This window comes from Coregonus lavaretus (assembly GCF_964263955.1).
Source record: "Coregonus lavaretus genome assembly, chromosome: 27".
Lineage (NCBI taxonomy): Eukaryota > Metazoa > Chordata > Actinopteri > Salmoniformes > Salmonidae > Coregonus > Coregonus lavaretus.
Window position 1 is genome coordinate 31,767,508 of NC_140014.1, and position 24,347 is coordinate 31,791,854.

General features: G+C 42.6%; 1 protein-coding gene across 1 annotated transcript in view; it reads left to right on the forward strand.

Annotated features, from left to right (window-relative positions):
- Positions 1 to 8,576, forward strand: part of LOC311102908 (EH domain-containing protein 4-like) — a 30,401-nt gene extending 21,825 nt beyond the window's left edge. The window contains exon 6 of the mRNA XM_084144389.1: positions 5,736 to 8,576. Coding sequence (XP_084000515.1) covers positions 5,736 to 6,293 — 558 coding nt within the window. The 3' untranslated portion in view covers positions 6,294 to 8,576. The remainder of the gene's footprint in view (positions 1 to 5,735) is intronic.
- The last annotated feature ends 15,771 nt before the right edge of the window (positions 8,577 to 24,347 follow it).

Below are 24,347 nucleotides of genomic sequence, written 5' to 3' on the forward strand. Positions count from 1 at the left end.
AACAATTAAAAACAATAGCACATCAACATAAAAACATATAAACATAAATCTGAAAGCGTTGCTCAAACTCCCGTAACAGTCCCGTTATTTTATCTTTGAACCGCTTCATGTCTGCCACATGTTGGGTCGCGCACACATTTTTCAGACAGGGGAAGTGAGCTGCATCACCACCGGCAAGAAGCGTCTCCCACAATGACAGCTTCAACTTGAAAGAACGTATGCTGTCATAATACTGCGTGACAACTTTGTTGCGCCCTTGCAGCTGTTTGTTCAAGTTATTCAGGTGCTCTGTAACATCCACCATAAATGCAAGGTCCGGCATCCATTCTGCGGAATGAAATTCTAACACTGGTTTGCCCTTTTCTTCCATGAACTGTTCAATTTCTTCTCGTAAATCAAAGAAACGCCTCAGCACAGCACCTCGGCTTAACCATCTTATCTCAGTGTGGTATGGCAGGCCATAGATGTGGTCTTTCTCTCTGAGAAGGCTGTCAAACTGACGGTGATTCAGGCTTCTGGATCGGATGAAATTAACAGTTTGGATGACCACCTTCATGACGTTATCCATCTTTAATGACTTGCAACACAAAGCCTCCTGGTGCAAAATACAGTGAAAAGTCAAAAAATCACGTCCTCCATTTGCAGATTGCACTTTCTCTCTGAACTTTGTCACAACGCCTGCTTTTTTCCCGATCATTGAGGGCGCATCATCTGTAGCCAGGCTGACAGCGCGGGACCAGTCCACTCCGACCCTGTCCAGCGCGCCGACGAGTGCAGTAAAAATATCAGCTGCTGTCGTTGTATCTGTCATCGGCACCAACTCCACGAACTCCTCGGTGACGGTCAATGTGTCATCAACTCCGCGGATGAAAAAATGGCCAGTTGTGCAACATCTGTAATGTCCGTGCTTTCATCAATTGCAACCGAAAACGCAATAAATGACTTTACTTTTTGCTTCAACTGGCTGTCCAAATCCACTGAAAGATCGGAAATCCTGTCTGCAACTGTGTTTCTTGTCAGGCTGATATTTGCAAAAGCCTGCCGCTTTTCAGGGCACACAATCTCCGCTGCCTTTATCATGCATGTTTTTACAAATTCACCCTCACTAAATGGTTTTGAAGTCACTGCGATTTCATTAGCAATGAGGTAGCTAGCTTTCACTGCAGCGTCACTGATGTCTCGGCTGTGAGTAAACACAGACTGCTGTTTCTTCAGACCCGCCAACAGTTCATTCACCTTCTCTCATCTCCGCTGTCCTTGAAAGTTGTCATATTTGTCGGCATGAAGACTCACATAGTGGCGACGAAGGTTATATTCTTTCAGCACTGCAACATGCTCTGAACACACCAAACATACAGCTTTCCCATTCAATTCCGTGATTAAATAGGATGACCATTTTTCTTGGAACACTCTGCGTCCACTTTTCTCTTTTTTGACAGAGACATATTGGAGCAATGAGGGTGCCAAAGCACATAATGTTAAAAGTAGAAGCCGTAATAAATATCGCGGGCAAAACAAAGTAGCTCATTGGCTGCACGTGCTTGACCTACTTGCTCTGCCCCGGTATAAAGTTTGCTTGCTTAACACAATTACTATTGCGCCATCCAGTGGACGCAATTGGAACAGCAGTTTATTTTATTGAAAAATTGCAGCGCATTTTTATACTTTACAAAATAATTATTTTTTTTATATATTTTTTTGAAATCATCTCGCGGGCCGGATTAAACCCGTTTGCGGGCCTGATCCGGCCCGCGGGCCGTACGTTTGACACCCCTGGTTTAAGATATGACCTGCACCCTACGCATGTCAATCAATAAAATGTATTTATAGAGCCCTTTTTACAACAGCAGTTGTCACAAAATGCTTATACAGAAACAGAGTCTATTAAAACTCCAGAGAGCAAGCAATGCAGATGTAGAGGCACGGTGGCATTAAAACCTTGAAATCAGCCCTAGCCTTAACAGAAAGCCAGTGTAGGGAGGCTAGCACTGGGGTAATATTTTTGTTGTTGTTGTTCTAGTCAAGATTCTAGCAGCCATATTTAGCACTAGCTGAAGTTCATTTGGTGCCTTATCTGGTTAGCCGGAGAAGTTCATTTGGTGCCTTATCTGGTTAGCCAGAGAGTAGAGCATTGCAGTAGTCTAATCTTGAAGTGACAAAAGCATGGATTAGCTTTTCTGCATCTAATTTGGACAAAAAGTTTCAGATTTTTGCAATGTTACGAAGATGAAAAAATGCTTGAAATATCTTGAAATATTTTTGATATGTTCGTCCGGAATTCCGGAAAATGCAGTTGTCGAGGAAAGCTTTCTGATGAAAAGCGAGAAGAGGTGTTTGAATGACTCAGAGACACTGTATCGGACCTTTTGTAGGGTAGGAGGGACGCCCCTCCCCGACGCACACACTCGATGTCCAGTCAGTCATGGCTGGCGTAGTGTAATAAAGGCTTCTGGCAAATACGCTGGGGGCGTATCCCATAAGTGAAATACCGAAACAACTACTTGAACGAGAACTGTTTGTTTCTTGGGACCTAGAACTAGCTTCTCTGTTTTGTCTGAGTTTAAAATTAAAACATTTGCCGCCATCCACTTCCTTGTCTGAAACACAGGCTTCCAGGGTAGGCAATTTTGGGGTTTCACCATGTTTCATCGAAATGTACAGATGTGTGTCGTCTGCATAGCAGTGACCGTTTACATTGTGGTTCCGTATGACATCACCAAGAGGTAGCATATATAGTGAAAACAGAGGACAAACCATCCACAGAGAAGAACTGATACTTTTCCGACAGATAGGAACTAAACCAGGCAAGAACTTGTTCACGTAGACCAATTGCGGTTTCCAATCTTTCCAAAAGAATGTGGTGATCGATGGTGTCGAAAGCGGCACTACGGTCTAGGAGCACGAGGATAGTCTCAGAGCCTTGGTCTGACGCCATTAATGGTCATTTAACCACCTCCACGAGTGTGGTCTTAGTACTATGATTGGGACTAAAACTGACTGGAGCATTTTGTATACATTATTTTTCTTCAGGAAGGCAGTGAGGTGCTGAGCAACAGCTTTTTCAAACATTTTTGAGAAGAATGGGAGATTCGATATAGGCCGATTAGTGTATTAAAAACATTTCTGGGTCAAGGTTTGGCTTTTTCAGGAGATGCTTTATTATTGCCAATTTGGTACACATCCGGAGGATAGGGAGCCGTTTGTTATGATCAAATCAAATCAAATGTTATTTATCACATGCGCCGACTACAACAGGTGTAGACCTTTCCGTGATATGCTTACTTACAAGCCCTTAACAACAATGCAGAGGTTTTGCTTTAAAATTTAAAAACATTTTTTTTAAATAAACGAAAGTAAAATAAAATAAAAAATTGTTACAATAAAATAACAATAACAAGGCTTTATACAGGGGGTGCCGGTACCGAGTCCATGTGGGGGGGTACCGGTTAGTTGAGGTAGTATGTACATGTAGGTAGGGGTATAGTGACAATACATAGACAATAAACAGCAGTGTAAAAAAGGGGGTCAATGCAAATAGTCCGGGTAGCCATTTGATTAACTGTTTAGCAGTCTTGTGGCTTGGGGATAGAAGCTGTTAAGGAGCCTTTTGGACCTAAACTTGACGCTCTGGTACCGCTTGCCGTGCGGTAGCAGAGAGAACATTCTATGACTTGGGTGGCAGGAGTCTTTGATAACCTTTAGGGCCTTTCTCTGACGCTGCCTGGTATAGAGGTCCTGGATGTCATGAAGCTTGGCCCCAGTGATGTACTGGGCTGTACGTACTACCCTCTGTAGCACCTTGCGGTCGGATGTCGAGCAGTTGCCATACCAAGCGGTGATGCAACCAGTCAGGATGCTCTCAATGGTGCAGTTGTATAACCTTTTGAGGATCTGAGGCCCTATGCCAAATCTTTTCAGTCTCCTGATGGGGAATAGGTGTTGTCGTTCCCTCTTCACAACTGCCTTGGTGTGTTTGGACCATAATAGTTTGTTAGTGATGTGGACACCAAGGAACTTGAAGCTCTCAACCCGCTCCACTACAGCCCGTCAATGTGAATGGGGGCGTGCTCGGCCCTCCTTTTCCTGTCGTGTATGATTAGCTCCTTTGTCTTGCTCACTTTGAGGGAGAGGTTGTTGTCCTGACACCACACTACTAGGTCTCTGACCTCCTCCCTATAGGCTGTCTTATCATTGTCGATGATCAAGCCTACCACCGTTGTGTCGTCGGCAAACTTAATGATTGTGTTGGAGTCGTGCATGGCCACGCTGTCGTGGGTGAACAGGGCGTACAGGAGGGGACTAAGCACGCACCCCTGAGGGACCCCCGTGTTAAGGATCAGCATGGCAGATGTGTTGTTGCCTACCCTTACCACCTCAACATAGGAGGGCCAAGCACATGAAGTAGCTCTTTCAGTAGTTTAGTTGGAATAGGGTCCAGTAGATAGCTGAATGTTTCGAGAGATACAGGATTTAAAAAACGTGTGTCTTTCCATTGATACGAGGTCATGGCAGTTCTGTGCAGACTCAGGACAACTGTGTTTTGGAGAAATAGCCATATTCAAGGAGGAGTCCGTAAATTTTCTTCAAATGTTCAGGATCTTTTCGTTGAAGAAGTTCATGAATTCATCACTGCTGAAGTGAAGGCCAACCTCACTTGGGGAATGCGGCTTTTTAGTTAGCTTTGAACAGTATCAAAAATAAATGTATTGTTTTTATTCTCAATCAGGTTGGAAAAATAGGCTGATTGGGCAGCAGTGAGGGATTTTCGATATTGCATGCTAGTCGGAAGACTTCCAATTTGGTGGAGCGATATTTCCGTTCCAATTTTCTGGAAGCTTGCATCAGTGCTTGGGTCATTTCTGTATACCAGTGAGCTAGTTTCTTGTGAGACATTTGTTGTTTTTAGCAGTGTGACTGCATCTAGGATATTACCAAAGGTTACGTTTAGATCCTTGGTTAGGTAGTTAACAGATTTTTGTACTCCGACGTCCTTCCTCTGGAAGAGCATCAAGGAATATTTTGGTTGTCCGAGAATTTATAGCGCAGCTTTTGATAATCCTTGGTTGGGGTCTAAGCAAATTATTTGTTGCAAACGTAAAACGATGGTAATCCGATAGTCCAGAGTTATGAGGAAAAACATTTAGATACACAATATCTATTCCACGGGACAAAGCTAGACCCAGGGTATGATTGTGGCAATGCGTAGGTCCCGAGACATGTTGGATAAAACCCACTGAGTCGATGATGGCTCCGAAATTATTTTGGAGTGGGTCTTTGGACTTCTCCATGTGAATATTGAAGTCACCAAAAATGTGAATACTATCTGCCATGACTACAAGGTTCGATGGGAATTCAGGGAACTCAGTGAGGAACACTGTATATGGCCCAGGAGGCCTGTAAACAGTATCTATAAAAATTGATTGGGTAGGCTGCATAGATGTGGGAAGGTGTTGTCTTACTGCAGGGTTCTCAAATCCTGTTCCTGGAGAGCTACTGTCCTGTAGGTTTTCGCTCCAACCGTAATCTAGCACACCTGATTGTAATAATTAGCTGGTTGATGGGCTGAATCAGGTTAGTTACAACTCTGGTTGGATCGAAAACCTACAGGAGGGTAGCTCTCCAGGAATAGGGTTGGAGAGCCCTGTCTTACTGTAATGTGGGCTTTTGTGAAGCAGGACGTGATATAAATGATATTGATCCCTGTTTCTTAAATCTTGCTGTCTTTGTTTTTACAGGAGCAGCTCCAGCACTATGACTTCAGCAAGTTCCCCTCCCTGAAGATGAAGCTGATCGAGTCTGTGGACAAGATGTTGGCTAACAAGATCTCTGGCCTGATGACCATGATCCGAGACGAGGAGAGCAAGGCACCCCCAGCCATGGTGAGCGGCGGGGCCTTTGAGGGCTCCCAAGACGGGCCCTTTGGCCAGGGTTACGGAGAGGGCATCAGCGCCGGGTCTGACTGCGAGGACTGGATCGTGAGCCGTGACAAACACAAGTACGATGAGATTTTCTACTCCATGAATCCCATCAACGGGAAGATCAGTGGAGTCAACGCCAAGAAGGAGATGATGAGCTCCAGTCTGCCCAACACAGTCCTGGGGAAGATCTGGAAGCTGGCAGACTGTGATAAAGACGGCATGCTGGATGACGAGGAGTTTGCCCTGGCGCAGCACCTGATCAAGGTGAAGCTGGAGGGGTACGAGCTGCCCACCGAGCTACCTCACCACCTGGTGCCTCCCGCCCACAGGAAGGACAAGGTCGCTGACATCCTCTACAACCACGACGAGGACTAAAGACAAGCCAAAAAACACCAATGGAGAGGACACTTCAACTCCATTGTGTCCCAATGCCCTAACTCGTGCACTATGTAGTATGGTGTGATGTATTGGCATACTAAGTAGTGTGCTAGTGTGGATATTGGGACATAAGACTAGATCCTGGATCAATGCCTAACAGGAAAGAAAGTGGGGATACATCTGACTAAAAAAACAAGCAGTAATCCTACTAAAGTTGGAATTAAAGCCTTTTTTGGGGGGGGTTGATATTTTTGACTTAAGGTTGGTTTACTTTTTCTTATCAAGTGATACAGCGTCCCTCAATAAATATGTTTCTGTTCTTAGTAGTTTTGGGTATACCAACACATTTTCAAAAAAATTTAAGAATCAGTTTCTCAGATATATATTTTTTCAGATGTATGCATGGAAACTGTGTCTTGCAAAAGTATTCATCCCCCTTGGCGTTTTTCCTATTTTGTTGCATTACAACCTGTAATGTAAATTGATTTGGATTTCATGTAATGGACATACAAATTCTAAAAAATACAACAAACCTGCCAAGAGAGGGCCGCCCACCAAAACTCACGGACCAGGCAAGGAGGGCATTAATCAGAGGCAACAAAGAGACTAAAGATAACCCTGAAGGAGCTGCAAAGCTCCACAGCGGAGATTGGAATATCTGTCCATAGGACCACTTTAAGCCGTACACTCCACAGAGATGGACTTTATGGAAGAGTGGGCAGAAAAAAGCCATTGCTTAAAGAAAAAAATAAGCAAACACATTTGGTGTTCGCTAAAAGGCATGTGGGAGACTCCCCAAACATATGGAAGAACGTACTCTGGTCAGATGAGACTAAAATTGAGCTTTTTGGCCATCAAGGAAAACGCTATGTCTGGCGCAAACCCAACACCTCTCATCACCCCAAGAACACCATCCCCACAGTGAAGCATGGTGGTGGCAGCATCATGCTGTGGGGATGTTTTTCATTGGCACTGGGAAACTGGTCAGAATTGAAGGAATGATGGATGGCGCTAAATACAGGGAAATTCTTGAGGGAAACCCGTTTCAGTCTTCCAGAGATTTGAGACTGGGATGGAGGTTCACCTTCCAGCAGGACAATGACCCTAAGCATACTGCTAAAGCAACACTCGAGTGGTTTAAGGGGAAACATTTAAATGTCTTGGAATGGCCTAGTCAAAGCCCAGACCTCAATCCAATTGAGAATATGTGGTATGACTTAAAGATTGCTATACACCAGCGGAACCCATCCAACTTGAGGGAGCTGGAGCAGTTTTGCCTTGAAGAATGGGCAAATATCGCAGTGGCTAGATCCAGGCTTATAGAGACATACCCCAAGAGACTTGCAGCTGTAATTGCTGCAAAAGGTGTCTCTACAAAGTATTGACTTTGGGGGGGTGAATAGTTATGCACGCTCAATTTCTTTTTTTTGTCTTATTACTTGTTTGTTTCACAATAAAAAATATTTTGCATCTTCAAAGTGGTAGGCATGTTGTGTAAATCAAATTATACAAACCCCCCAAAATTCAATTTTAATTCAAGGTTGTAAGGCAACAAAATAGGGAAAATGCCAGGCAACAAAATAGGAAAAATGCCAAGGGGGGTGAATACTTTTGCAAGCCACTGTATGGACCAAGTCTTATTTTCAACCTTTGTCCAAAGCTTTTAATTTCATCAATGAAGGATTTATTCAAAGTATTGACACGGCAGTCAAGTTAAGATTTGTGAAAGTTACTTGTATATTTATCCAGGAACAGTGTGTACAATATATTTCACAATTGTCTTAAAAATGTTTAGTATGTAGTCAAAATATAGAGGAAGAAAATATGTGGAAGTGTGTTCCTGAAAAAATACATTTATGGGTGGGGGAGGTTGATGTGATAGACTGGACAAAGGTTAGAGTGCATCTCCTCTTGTTTTAACAGTCAACGACAATGGAAGTGGCTTGGCTTGTTTACCTACCGGGAAAAAAATAATATTCTGAGATCACAGTCTGGTTTTGCAAAATAACTGCCGTTGCTTCAATGCTAGATTTTCGGAAAATCTTCAGCAAAAAATATGGGTTACAAACGTGTTTAAAAAAAAATGTTTCTGTGCTTATGACAGGAGTGGATTCCTTGAGGACACCACATTGATACTCACAACAAGCTTATGATTGTGCCTTGTAGATTTATTGTCCATATAGTTAAAAAGGCTGCACTGTGTCTTCTTACCTTGCCAGCTTGTAGACTGGATATAGAGAAATTAAATTCTTACAAATAAATTCAAACCTTTAAAAATTATCTGAATGTAAAAGTTACCATTTTATTTTGGAAATGTGTTATGTTTTTGTAATGTTGTTATTTGAATAGTTTAATAAGTTACATTTGTGTTCCTCTCTCCCGCAAATCCTGTTGTATTTCACTTCATCCAGGTGGCTTGATGATCATGGGTCAGAGATTTCCGTATTAGTCAGCCACCACCCTATGTTTTCATTGTTCACCACCCAGAACAGAAGTGTTGTACCACTGTCGCTTTTGGGGGATGTGCTTGAGTGTATATTCCTACCTGTCAACATTCAGTCTAGAGTGAAAAAAAAAATATATATATATACACATTTGATAGTTATTGCATAATTTCCTCTCTTGGGAGGTGGAGGCTCTTTTTTTGCTCTTGCTGTATAATGTGTTGCATCAATCATAATGATGAATGTTGTGCAGGAAACATCTCTTTCTCGTTCGAAACCTAAACGGTTATATTCTATTCCCCCTTATGTACAGCCTCAACATTCTATAGTCGTGGTCAAATGTTTTGTGAATGACACAAATACTAATTTTCACAAAGTCTGCTGCCTCAGTTTTGATGATGGCAATTTGCATATACTCCAGAATGTCATGAAGAGTGATCAGATGAATTGCAATTAATTGGGACAAAGTCCCTCTTTGCCATGAAAATGAACTTAATCCCCAAAAAAACATTCCACTGCATTTCAGCCCTGCCACAAAAGGACCAGCTGCCATCATGTCAGTGACTCTCTCGTTAACACAGGTGAGAGTGTTGACGAGGACAAGGCTGGAGATCACTCTGTCATGCTGATTGAGTTAGAATAACAGACTGGAAGCTTTAAAAGGAGGGTGGTGCTTGAAAATCATTGTTCTTCCTCTGTTAACCATGGTTACCTGCAAGGAAACACGCGCCGTCATCATTGCTTTGCTCAAAAAGGGCTTCACGGGCAAGGATATTGCTGCTTGTAAGATTGCACCTAAATCAACCATTTATCGGATCATCAAGAACTTCAATTGTTGTGAAGAATGCGTCAGGGCTTCTCAGCCAAGGGAGTGGGCTCACTCACAATTTTGCCTAAGAACACAGCCATGAATAAAGAATGTTACCAACACATCCTCCAAGAGCAACTTCTTCCAACCATCCAAGAACAGTTTGGTGACGACCAATGCCTTTTCCAGCATGATGGAGCACCTTGCCATAAGAACAAAACATCGACATTTTGAGTCCATGGCCAGGAAACTCCCCAGACCTTAATCCCATTGAGAACTTGTGGTTGATCCTCAAGAGCCGGGCAGATAAACAAAAACCCACAAATTCGGACAAACTCCAAGCATTGATTATGCAAGAATGGGCTGCCATCTGTCAGGATGTGGCCCAGAAGTTAATTGACAGCATGCCAGGGCGGATTGCAGAGGTCTTGAAAAAGAAGGGTCAACACTGCAAATATTGACTCTTTGCATAAACTTAATGTAATTGTCAATAAAAGCCTTTGACACTTATGGAATGCTTGTAATTATACTTCAGTATACCATAGTAACATCTGACAAAAATATCTCATAACACTAAAGCAGCGAACTTTGTGAAGACCAATACTTGTGTCATTCTCAACTTTTGACCACGACTATACATTTCCGTTTGTGAAGAATCCTACAATATACAGATTCCTTTGTATGGATCATTCAGGGAATGTGTATATATTAAACAATGTGTGTTCATAAATGTTTATTTTGAATGTATGGAGAATGTGCCTTCGAAATGGACTACCTGCAGTTGCACAATTGAAGTGGGCATGGAAAGTGTTATCAGATTTACTCACTAATGATTTATTTTCACTTAAATTGATCAAATTAGCTGGAAAAGGAAGTGAGTTATAATGTAGAGGGAACTATATATCATATAGGTTTCTGTCAAGCCACGGGTGATGCATCAAAACCCATCTGAAACCAGGGGAGGCTGGTGGGATGACCTGTAGGAGGACGAGCTCATTGTAATGGCTGGAATGGAATCAATGGAATGGTATCAAACACATGGAAACAATGTGTTTGACTCCGTTTCATTGAATCCATTCTAGCCATTACAATGAGCATGTCCTTCTATAGCTCCTCCCACCAGCCTCCTCTGTCTGAAATATGTTATTTGACAATTACTGATTTATACAACTGTTTCCCAAATATCAGATTTGAAAGGTTACCTCACAGGTGGGAGTTACTTACTGTAAACAACACAAACACTTTTCTGATCGACCTGATCAACTTGTATTGCATTGTGCACATAACCTTCATATCAAATCAGAATCCTCATCCATGTCCTTCTTACACCCCCTTTCTGCTATATAAGTAGCCTATTCACCATACTACTGTCTGCCAAACTTGTGTAGTAATTTAAGTAGTGATAAATTGGAATGTTTCACTACTGGTATTCAAATCACTATTGAATTACTATGTAATGCCTACATAATACTGTTGTATGCCTGTTCAATCCCTATTGAATTACTACTGCCATGTGTGTGTGTGGTGTTGTCACTACTGATCACTACTGAATTGCTCCTGATCCTTTTTAATTTTCTACATAAACCCTTTTGAATTACTATTGAAAACTGACACATTTACTACTGTTTGCGTCTTCAAAATCACTAGTGACATCTTGTTTTGAAGTGACACAATATGGAGGTGGGAAGGAATACTCAACACATTGCTTTGACCGGTGTAGTGTAGGCTGACTTGACCAGTGATGGTAGTGAGGTTGATATTGCTATCTTACTACAGGTGAGGAGGGTACCTAACTGTCAGGATGGACCGAGACCGTATCCAGGTGCTGCAGGAGCAGCATATGGCCGTCCAGAAGAAGACCCTCTGAGGCTATAGTGGGCGTCAACACCCACTGCTTCTGCCTTAACTGTTTAGGGTTTAAACAACAGCCTGGCTCACTGCCTAGTATAGTCCTGCTGCTCTTGTTGTTAGGTAAATGTTTTTGCTCTGTCATAGAGCGGTCATGTCATGGTGTTGTAGTGTCATGTTCCTGGAATCTTGGCCTTTTTCCCAAGTGTCTTAAAGTAAAAGTAATATCATAGACCAAGGATGGGTAACTTTGATGGGGGTGGGGCCACAAAAAATCCCATGAGGGGCCGCAATTGCTCGCGAGTCTGCGTACCCACATGTGGAGAGCCATTGTTTTGTTTTTAGAGTTAATTTCTGTGCAATTCTACACATTTTGCAGTGGGGCATGGAGAAAATGATGCAGTTTTAAAGCAAGTTTGCTGAAATTCTACATATTTTGCCATGGGGCAGAGAGAAGATTTTGCAATTTTAACTAATTTCATGCAATTCTAAAAAAAAAAATCACGAGGCAGAGAGGAATATTTGCTGTTTTACGGCAGATTTCCTGCACTTCTACACATTTTGCCATAGGGTGGAGAGAAATGTTTGCTGTTTTTAATATGATATGAGTGAGACTGACTAACAAAATCAATGGGGACCCCCGGGCTGGTAATTCGACCATGATAACAAGTTTAGATAGCTTGCCGCTAGTCATGGGCTAAATGAGTGACTATCAGTGACTGACATAACAATTGAAGAAGAACTGCTGATGCACAACCAAATTTCGCAATTGCACTTTGTATATTCTACTATTCTAACTTGCAACAGTAAGTTGAGACCACGACTGAGTTTAATTATTTTTTTTAGATCTATTCAACTAATATATATATACATACACACAAAAGTATGTGGACACCCCTTCAAATGAGTGGACTCAGATATTTCAGCCACACCGGTTGCTGAAAGGTGTATAAAATCGAGCACAAAGCCATGCAATCTACATAGACAAACATTGGCAGTAGAATGGACTTACTGAAGAGCTCAGTGACTTTCAATGTGGCACAATCATAGGATGCCACCTTTCCAACAAGTCAGTTCGTCAAATTTCTGCCCTGCTAGAGCTGCCCCGGTCAACTGTAAGTGCTGTTATTGTGAAGTGGAAATGTCTAGGAGCAACAACGCTCAGCCGCGAAGTGGTAGGCCACACAAGCTGTCACGAGAATTTCTAACTCATTTCTAACTCCATCTGTATCCTGGAGTTTGTAAAATTTCCAGTTATAAGAAACAGACAGAGTCCCAGCATACAATGATCAGTTATTTATTCAGAGAGCGCACTGCCCTCAAGTGCAGAGCCAATCTTTTTATACACACACACACACAAGTTCTTATCATAGGCTACTCCCTGCTCAGGCAGTCTGTATTTTTCCACTATACTAATACATAGTATTCTGCAAGCCTCTCACCTCCCCTATCTGTGTGAGGACGTCTGGTTTCAAAAACGGTTTCCTGTTATTGGTTTTACCGTTGCACCCTACTTACATAGATACAAAAGAATACAACGCCCTAGTTCTAATTCTTACTGAGCTACACACATCATCAGATTATATTCTTATGATTCTAACACATTTCACACAGTTATACAGTTTCGGGGTGGAATACTTTAGTCATTACTTTAAACATTTAATACTTCTATCACAAGCTCACAGAACGGGACCCGCCGAGTGCTGAAGCACGTAGCATGTAAAAATCGTCTGTCCTCCGTTGCAACAATCACTACGAGTTCCAAACTGCCTCTGGAAGCAACGTCAGCTCAAGAACTGTTCATCTGGAGCTTCATGAAATGGGTTTCCGTGGCCGAGCAGCCGCACACAAGCCTAAGATCACCACGCGCAATGCCAAGCGTCGGCTGGAGTGGTGTAAAGCTCGCCACCACTGGCAGTCCGACGGACAAATCTGGGTTTGGCGGATGCCAGGAGAACGCTACCTGCCCAAATGCATAGTGCCAACTGTAAAGTTTGGTGTAGGAGGAATAATGGTCTGGGGCTGTTTTTCATGGTTCGGGCTAGGCTCCTGAATTCCAGTGACGAGAAATCTTAACGCTACAGCATACAATGACATTCTAGACGATTCTGTGCTTCCAACTTTGTGGCAACAGTTTGGGGAAGGCCCTTTCCTGTTTCAGCATGACAATGCCCCTGTGCACAAAGCGAGGTCCATACAGAAATGGTTTGTCGAGATTGGTGTGGAAGAACTTGACTGGCCTACACAGAGCCCTGATCTCAACTCCATCGAACACCTTTGGGATTAATTGAAACACCGACTGCGAGCCAGGCCTAATCGTCCAACATCAGTGCCCGACCTCATTAATGCTCGTGGCTGAATGGAAGCAAGTCCCAGCAGCAATGTCCCAACATCTAGTGTAAAGCCTTCCCAGAAGAGTGGAGGCTGATACAGCAGAAAAGGGGGACCAACTCCATATTAATGCCCATGATTTTGGAATAAGGTGTTCGACGAGCAGGTGTCCACATACTTTTGGTCATGTAGTGCCAGTGAGGTAATGATTTTGAAAAGCAAAATTTAACCTTTAGACCAGCTACCAGAGTAAAATATTATAATTGATCCGAGGGCCTGTCATAGATTAATCACATACTCTGGTTGCTGGTCTAAAGGTTAAATTTAGCTTTTCAAAATCATTACCTCACTGACACTTATCAGCTGTTGGCTCTGAGGAGATAAAAGAGAATGTTGACATCTGTGCCAGCAATATCTGAGGAATCTAAAACCTAATTGTAAAATTTGCTCCATTCCATTCCTCTGAGATTTACTGGAAGGGAGCCTGATGGTGCAAAACTAACTATAATTTCCAAGAAGCTCAAGTTATTAAATTCAATACAACTTTATTCATCCCCACAAAGGCAATTTAGATGGGTAGCACCCATGAAAGGGGGAAATATATAAATAAAGCACATGGAGATGTAGTTTCGCCTTCAAGTCACTTGTAATGAGTCTTTTCATATAAAATCAACCATTTTACATAGGTACAAAATAGTGCTTTAGATTACAACAACATTCACATTTCCCAAAAGTTTTCCATTGTTCCCATTCACCCACATACACATGAGCTGTGAGCGCGGTCTCTCTCGGGTACGCTCTGATCACGAAGTCACCTCGTGCATGTGAGCAGCCTTCTCGCAAGCTAGCAAAACGACTAATTGCTACTTTTGCAGTGGTCTAGACATACAAATAACACATTTATTGTTTTAAACATCTTTGTTAATGACTAAATAACGCACAGTAACATTCCGACATGAACAAATATATTCGAAATCGCATTCATACCTGAAAGGGGGAAATATATCACACGGAGATATAGTATCAGCTTCAAGTCACTTGTAATGAGTGAGCTGGGAAGCCCGCTGCGCCCCTATAGGAATTCATAGGTATAACCAATCAAACTCAGATCAGACATCAATAGAGCACACAGATCGTATAATCAACATTTAGATAAATGAATAGCATATTACTTACTGCTACACATTATGATTCTGTATTATTATTCCGTTATTATTAAGGCACTTTTAATTCTATCACATAGAATATCTTAGAAAAGTTAGAGAGGAGATGCAGGCCAAAACTGAGGCCTAAACTACAGTACACTAGCCAAGAAACCGTCATGCTTTATGAACTCTAGACAGCTAACAGTGCAGACTCTTGGTCAATATGTAACCTCACTCTGTCATCTATAGACAAGTTTACGCGCTGTATCCCGGGTGGCGCCATAACTCTACACAAATGCATTTCATTTCCGCCGGAAGTTGTTTGCACAACGTCTGCCGGTGTAAACACAGCGATGTCGACGCTAGCTTGGGAACAAGCTTGCCTGCAATGGTCCAAAAGGCTACTACATGCAGGTACAAATTGGGATGCACTGCACAGGGCTTCAGCACTCCAAGTTGGTGATCTGGAACAAAACTGAGCACCTAGAAATCGAAGTACCCTACGACCAAGGCTTTGTCCAGGGGCATATCATAAGGCTGCGCACATTCTACTTTGCCCACATGCTCCCGAAAATTTTTGATGATTTTGTTGAGGGAAGGTTACAGTTCTGCAGTAAATATCTGAGCATTTTAAAACCAAAATAAACTGCCTTATTTAGGTCATGCCCACAGGAGCCAACAGATGTCCATTGTTTACATGATCTCTTTATGCTGTGCAATATATCAGTGTGCCTACTGTTTGAGTGAAAATAAAGTTTGATGTAATTTCAATCCTTAGAGTGCTACAATTTATTTTAACACAGTTCATAATTCATAGTAAGCTCATACTGTACATAAATAACACTGGATTAATTAATTGTTTTGAGGAAACTAAACAAATGGCTTCAACAAGAACGATTGCGTGTTTAATCTTAACAGGTATTAAAAAGTAAAATACAAAAGCAGCCCACACAATTACATCACTATGAAAATATTCATATATAATATTAAAAAATACAATGCACGCAGTATTTGTTGTGTTTATCTGTATTTAATGAACAACATGGCTGGGTGTTGGTAGACAGGTCAATGATGCAGGTGGTTCGAGGGTAGTTCCTCTGAAACGACAAGGGCATGGTGGCACGAATGGTCTCTCTTGGAAGCCAGGGGATCAGGACTTTGAACTGTTCACCCATCACGTCAATCCAGTGACTAATCACAATGCTTGCCATGGATGTAGACACATTGAAGCGGTGAGCAATATCTCCTAATATTAGGTTTAGTTTTAGTTTCATCAACGTCATAAGTATTTGGTCAACAACAGGAAGGGTAATTGATGGCTTACTGAAAGGCAACAACACCGTCACCAGGGTGAAGAATTGAACCATAAGCACTCCTGTATACAGCCGGGACCTAGCATCATCAATGACCGTGGTGCTGGTCACAGTAGGACCCATTTCTGCCTCGCACTGTGTGGCCTTGTCTACTTTAACAGACTGTGTTGTTGAACAGTAAATGTGATCAATATGTGACGGATCCTCCCATTGGGTCTGGGCATCTCAAAATTTTGGTGTAGCAGGCTCGGCCTCACAGACAGGCTGACAGGTTTCTGGAGCATCTAAAAAGGGGAAGAGAAAACATGGATGGAGCAAAATTAATGCAGGCATAGAGTCCTCTCACTACAAACATCACAATGGAAAAATGTGTACTACAACATTGCACTCACACGCACACACACAATCATCATCACAACAGCCTGCCACCTTGCATTGTATTTATGATGTAGACTAAGGCACACGCAGGCAGGCAGGCACACACACACACACACACACACACATACACACACACACACACACACACACACACACAATTAATGATGTAGCTATCGTGGGCATTGTTTGTCCCATCTCCAAAACAATCAACTGCCTTAGCAAAATACCGGTAGCAATGTTAATGTATGACAACTTCTTCATAATTAACAGTATTGTCAGCTTCATAGCTAAAGTTGCTGAACTTACCCTCAGATTCAAGTCTGCGTTTCTTTATCTGGGGGGAGGCAGTGGTCCGCTGGGTGAGTTGACGCCTCTTTGGCTGGGGAGGGCGATTGTATCCCAACCACAACTCTGGGAAAGGATTATCCTTGGTAGGTTTTTGGTCAACAAAGTGATAGGAACAAACAAAAACGTTGAGGGGTGGTTTCTTTAGATTCAATGCCTTCAGCCAGGTCCTTGATTCCGAGTCGGTATCAGGCTTGCGAAAAAATGTAAACAATGGAGCGCATGGACATTGCCTCTTCGTAGCTGGTTTGTGGTCGTAGCACTCTCTATCTAACCACTCGTTCAGGTGCTTTCTCGAGTTTTTGCAACCAACTACCGCACACGTCGTTCCCGAACCACTTTTCTTCATGTTGTAATTGTAATTTTTATATCCTCTTTGTCACTGCGATATCAGTGCTTTGTCGGCACAACGGAGCTAGCTAGCAAAACAAACCCAGCCCGGCAGAACGGAAGTGGATTGCATCGACGGGAGGAGTTCAGGAAGTAGAGCGGAAACGGCTCAAAAACTTGTCTATAGCAAAAAGGACAAACCACCCTCTGGAGAAAAATAATAGAATAGAACTACCGTAATCCAAGGTCTGACATAATTTAAATATTGCACCAGACCCGTCAGATACACTGGAAGGAAAGATACTTTTATAGCATTAGCTTTGTTTAATGTTCAATTTCTACACACAAAAAAGTGCTATCTACAACCTAAAAGGGTTATTCGGCTGTCCCCATAGGTGAACCGTTTGAATAACTATTTTGGGTTCCATGTAGAAACTCTGGGGAAAGGGTTTTACTTGTAACCCAATAGGGTTCTACCTGGAACCAAAAGGGTTAAACCCTTTTTTGCACTGACTCTATGCACACACACTGGACTCTACCCACACACTCACACATACTTACACTGACACCCTAACACACACATACACACACACATAACACACACACACATGCATACTGATGCCACACACACACACACACACACACACACATACATACACACACTTTAACACTCACCACATACGCTGCTGCTACTGTCTATTATCTATCCTTTTGCCTAGTCACATTACCCCTACCTATATGTACATACAGTGGGGAAAAAAAGTATTTAGTCAGCCACCAATTGTGCAAGTTCTCCCACTTAAAAAGATGAGAGAGGCCTGTCATTTTCATCATAGGTACACGTCAACTATGACAGACAAATTGAGAAAAAAAAATCCAGAAAATCACATTGTAGGATTTTTAATGAATTTATTTGCAAATTATGGTGGAAAATAAGTATTTGGTCACCTACAAACAAGCAAGATTTCTGGCTCTCACAGACCTGTAACTTCTTCTTTAAGAGGCTCCTCTGTCCTCCACTCGTTACCTGTATTAATGGCACCTGTTTGAACTTGTTATCAGTATAAAAGACACCTGTCCACAACCTCAAACAGTCACACTCCAAACTCCACTATGGTCAAGACCAAAGAGCTGTCAAAGGACACCAGAAACAAAATTGTAGACCTGCACCAGGCTGGGAAGACTGAATCTGCAATAGGTAAGCAGCTTGGTTTGAAAAAATCAACTGTGGGAGCAATTATTAGGAAATGGAAGACATACAAGACCACTGATAATCTCCCTCGATCTGGGGCTCCACGCAAGATCTCACCCCGTGGGGTCAAAATGATCACAAGAACGGTGAGCAAAAATCCCAGAACCACACGGGGGGACCTAGTGAATGACCTGCAGAGAGCTGGGACCAAAGTAACAAAGCCTACCATCAGTAACACACTACTCCGCCAGGGACTCAAATCCTGCATTGCCAGACGTGTCCCCCTGCTTAAGCCAGTACATGTCCAGGCCCGTCTGAAGTTTGCTAGAGTGCATTTGGATGATCCAGAAGAGGATTGGGAGAATGTCATATGGTCAGATGAAACCAAAATATAACTTTTTGGTAAAAACTCAACTCATCGTGTTTGGAGGACAAAGAATGCTGAGTTGCATCCAAAGAACACCATACCTACTGTGAAGCATGGGGGTGGAAACTTCATGCTTTGGGGCTGTTTTTCTGCAAAGGGACCAGGACGACTGATCCGTGTAAAGGAAAGAATGAATGGGGCCATGTATCGTGAGATTTTGAGTGAAAACCTCCTTCCATCAGCAAGGGCATTGAAGATGAAACGTGGCTGGGTCTTTTAGCATGACAATGATCCCAAACACACCTCCCGGGCAACGAAGGAGTGGCTTCGTAAGAAGCATTTCAAGGTCCTGGAGTGGCCTAGCCAGTCTCCAGATCTCAACCCCATAGAAAATCTTTGGAGGGAGTTGAAAGTCCGTGTTGCCCAGTGACAGCCCCAAAACATCACTGCTCTAGAGGAGATCTGCATGGAGGAATGGGCCAAAATACCAGCAACAGTGTGTGAAAACCTTGTGAAGACTTACAGAAAACGTTTGACCTGTGTCATTGCCAACAAGGGGTATATATAACAAAGTATTGAGAAACTTTTGTTATTGACCAAATACTTATTTTCCACCATAATTTGCAAATAAATTCATAAAAAATCCTACAATGTGATTTTCTGGATTTTTTTTTCTCATTTTGTCTGTCATAGTTGACATGTACCTATGATGAAAATTACAGGCCTCTCTCATCTTTTTAAGTGGGAGAACTTGCACAATTGGTGGCTGACTAAATACTTTTTTCCCCCACTGTAGCTGTCTCAATTACCTCAGTTACCCATGCACATGGACTCGGTAATGGTACTTTTTACTTGTTATTGTTATTAGTTATTCACTGTATATTTATTCCTCGTGTCACTATTTGAAGTAAAAAAAATATATATATATCTTTAACTCTGCATTGTTGGAAAAGGACCCATAAGTAAGCATTTCACTGTTAGTCTACACCTGTTGTTTACAACACATTTTATTATAATACATTTTTTTGATTTGACTTGGAACCAAAAAGAGTTCTGCTACGGGGACAGCCGAAGATCCCTTTAGGAACCCTTTTTACTAAGAGTGTAGGGAAGATAACATTGTTATTCAGATCCCATCACATTCCTTTAAGGAACTGAAGGTGGCTAACTTAAATGGCCAAAATATGACACTGTTCTTTGTATTGTATGTCCCTCTCTTTTCTGCGTGGATACAAGGCATCATACTATGTGATTCATACTATGTGATTCATACTATGTGATTCAGATGCATGGCTCACCATGTGTATTTTAAATGCATTCATTTCTCCTTCCCTTTCCTACTCTCTCTGTCTCTTTCTTTCCCCTGGGTGTTGTTCTGTTGAAATCTGCCCATAAGCAACATATGCCTTGAATGTCATGGTAGGTCATGGACATGTTGCAGACAGAGGCCTATAGATAAGCATTCCACTTTACTGCCATTACCCATACACATCAGACTACTAAGAAAACTGTATCACAAACACACCAAGTTAACCTGAATTTGCATTGTCAACTAAATTATTTTTTGTTTTTGTTTTATTATTATTTATTTTTATTATAATTTTCATTTTTAATGTTATTTTTATTTTATTTATTAATTTTTTATCTTTTTTAACCCTTTTTCTCCCCAATTTCGTGATATCCAATTGGTAGTTACAGTCTTGTCCCATCGCTGCAACGCCCCTACGGACTCGGGAGAGGTCGAAGGTCGAGAGCCATGCGTCCTCCGAAACAGAAACACGACTCTGGCAAGCCGCATTGCTTCTTGACACACTGCTGACTCATCACATATGCTGCTACATGCTGCTACTGTTTATTATCTATCCTGTTGCCTAGTCACTTTATCCCTACCTATGTACATATCTACCTCAATTACCTCGTACCTTGCACATCAACTCGGTACTGGTACCCTGTGTATATAGCCAAGTTGTCGTTACTCATTGTGTATTTATTATTACTTTTATTATTACATGTTTAATTTGTCTATTATTTCTCTATTTTTTTTCTCTTTGCATTGTTGGGAAGGGCCCGTAAGTAAGCATTTCACTGTTAGTCTACACCTGTTGTTTACGAAGCATGTGACAAAGAAAATGTGATTTAACTCCTATTGTCATGACATGGCCATAAGAGTTGGCTATACAGAACAAACAGATCTGGGTCCATGCTGCAGTGCACTGTACTGTATTAATCTACTAAAACCTGAACATTGGCCTGGTTCTGGTAACTACCCCTCCCAGCAGCCTTACAGCAGCTGGTTCCAGAGAGACCAGGGCAGACCAGGCCTGCTTAGGCTCTCCCATAATTACCCAGCTAGCTGGCAAGCAGAGAGGAGAGGCAGTCAACAGACCTGGGTTCAAATACTATTTGAAGTCTTTCAAATACTTTGAGTGTTTTCTCTAGCCTGCCTGGAGTGCCAGATGGGTGGGGTTTGCAGTTGTATGGCTATTCTATTGTTCCATTATACCAGGCAAGCTTAATCAAGCATAGATTAAGTATTTGCAATAATTTCTAATAGTGTTTGAACCCAAGTGTGGCTGTCAGGAGGTAAAGCAATCTGTTCAGAGACATATGATTCCCCTGGTGTCTGGATTAGGGAGTGGCCGTCACACTGGTCGAAGGGTGGAGGAGAGGATGGGAAAGGGATGGGAGGAGAGGAGGGTAGAGGAGAGAGTGGAGGAGAAGATAGGGAAGAGGAGAGGAGGGGAAATGAGAGGAGAGGAGGAGGGGATATGAGAGGAGGGGTGGTTGTCTGAGTCACACTTTAATGGAGAACGGTGGCAGCAGGCCAAAATAACAATCAAATTCAATCAATCAAATTGTATTTATAAAGCCCTTTTTACATCAGCAGATGTCACAAAGTGCTATACAGAAACCCAGCCTAAAACCCCAAACAGCAAGCAATGCAGATGTAGAAGCACAGTGGCTAGGAAAAACTCCCTAGATAGGCAGAAACCTAGAGAGTAACCAGGCTCTGAGGGGTGGCCAGTCCCATCCTGGCTATGCCGGGTGGAGATTATAACAGTACATGGCCATTAAGGCCAGATTTTTCTCCAAGATATTCAAACGTTCATAGATGACCAGCAGGGTCAAATAATAATCACAGTGGTTATAGAGGTTGCAACAGGTCAGTACATCAGGAGTAAATGTCACTTGGCTTTTCATAGCCGGGCATTTAGAGGTTGAAATAGCAGGTGCGGTAGAGAGAGAGAGTTGAAAACAGCAGGTCTGGGACAAAATAATAATAATAATATGCCATTTAGCAGACGCTTTTATCCAAAGCGACTTACAGTCATGCGTGCATACATTTTTGTGTATGGGTGGTCCAGGGGATCGAACCCACTACCTTGGCGTTACAAGCGCCGTGCTCTACCAGCTGAGCTACAGAGGACCACACAAGGTAGCACGTCCGGTGAACAGGTCAGGGTTTCATAGCCACAGGAAGAAGATTGGAAACTGGAGCAGCAGCACGACCAGGTGGTCAGTACATCAGGAGTAAATGTCACTTGGCTTTTCATAGCCAGGCATTTAGAGGTTGAAATAGATGGAAACTGGAGCAGCAGCACGACCAGACCTGCTGTAGTCCTGAGGCATGGTCCTAGGGCTCAGGTCCTCTGGGATGGAGAGAGAGAGAGAGAGAGAGAGAGAGAGAGAGAGAGAGAGAGAGAGAGAGAGAGAGAGAGAGAGAGAGAGAGAGAGAGAGAGAGAGAATTAGAGGGAGCATACTTAAATTCACACAGGACACCGGATAAGACAGGAGAATAACACCAGATATAACAGACTGACCCTAGCCCCCCGGCACATAGACTATTGCAGCATAGATACTGGAGGCTGAGATGGGGGATCGGGAGACACTGTGGCCCCGTCCGACGATACCCCTGGACAGGGCCAACCAGGCAGGATATAACCCCACCCAGTTTGCCAAAGCACAGCCCCCACACCACCAGAGGGATATCAACAGACCACCAACCTACTACCCTGAGACAAGGCTGAGTATAGCCCACGAAGATCTCCTCCACTGCACCAGCCCAAAGGGACGACAAACCGGACAGGAAGATCACGTCATTGACTCAGTAACAGGCCACAATGTCAGGGCAGAGCCTCAGAGCCCAGGCTGGGTCTGCAGCTGGCTTGCTGGCTGACTGGGTTGGAGCCAGGCTAACGTTTCTTGCCCCTCCTAACCCAATGTCACAACATTACACAGGTCAGTGAAAATAGACACCCCAGTATGTATGACAAAATTAATTGTATTTTTGCAGAAGTGGCGAAGGTGACGACGAGTTGATCATAGTTTCCTTCCTGACTTGCACAACCTGTGAATAAAATTGTTCATCACATTCACTAATCATATTTCTAGGAAAGAGATCAGCAGATTTTGATAGGTTGACTGTAACTAGTGATGTTAGCTGCTGTATCGCATTAGTGGATAGTAGTTTTGACTAGCAGAAGTAACTTTTTGTAGCAGGTTAGGGGAACTTACACAGCAGGTTAGGAGAATTAACGTGGCATGTTAGGAGAATCAGGTTAAGGTTAGGGAAAGGGTTAGCTAAAATTGTCCCTGACGCAACTCAAAAATATTGAGCTACAACCAGGTCTGCCCTGAAAAAATTGCTCAATAGCCATTCTGTGCAGTCAACTAAAACTAATAGTATGAAATTACTTGGCTGGAGCATGTGACTGAATTGAAGAAACTATGCACACATATAAAACTCCAAATAAACTATTACTAAAAAGGATGAACCTTCAGCACACTGGTGATCATAGATGCTCCACAGACAATTGAATGGATCTCACACCAATGTTGGACTAATTGACCCCATGTTGTCTTTCCCTCTCCAGGAGAAGCTATCCCTGAGTGATGTGTACACAGCTCTAACAGACGGACCAGGGAGACCCATCTCCAGGGAGACGCTGCCCACCCCCAGCCGACGCACCCTGCGGGTCCACTGCCTGGAGAACAACAGCATCACCATCAACTTCCTCAAGACTAGGTAAAATACACAGATATACAGTTACTGTACCATCAATTTTCTCAATACAGAGTTCAGTGAACTGAAGGATTTAGCGATCCCAGACCGATCTTACCCCAGGACACTCGGAGGCAGACTGAGTCTGCAAGGATAATTGAGGTTCATTTTAAGAAAGAAAAAAACATGCCTACATGATCCTGATCTTGGGCCTGCTGTGGATCAACATCCTACGCTTCCAGATCGGAGCCATCAATCTTGATGAGGTATTTCCCATAGAATTAGAATGAGTAGTACAGGCTTGGAACCTCTGACCAGAATAATTATATTTCTATGGTAGATCCTCTGTCCTGGGCGTGACCTGGTATTCGGACCCCTTGACTTTTACAGCCTTATTCTAAAATGGATTAAATTAAAAAAAAATACCTCAGCAATCTACACACAATAGCCCACAAAGTGAAAACAGGTTTTTAGATTCTTTTGCAAATCTATTAAAAATAAAAAACGGAAATACCTTATTTACATAAGCATTCAGACCCTTTGCTAT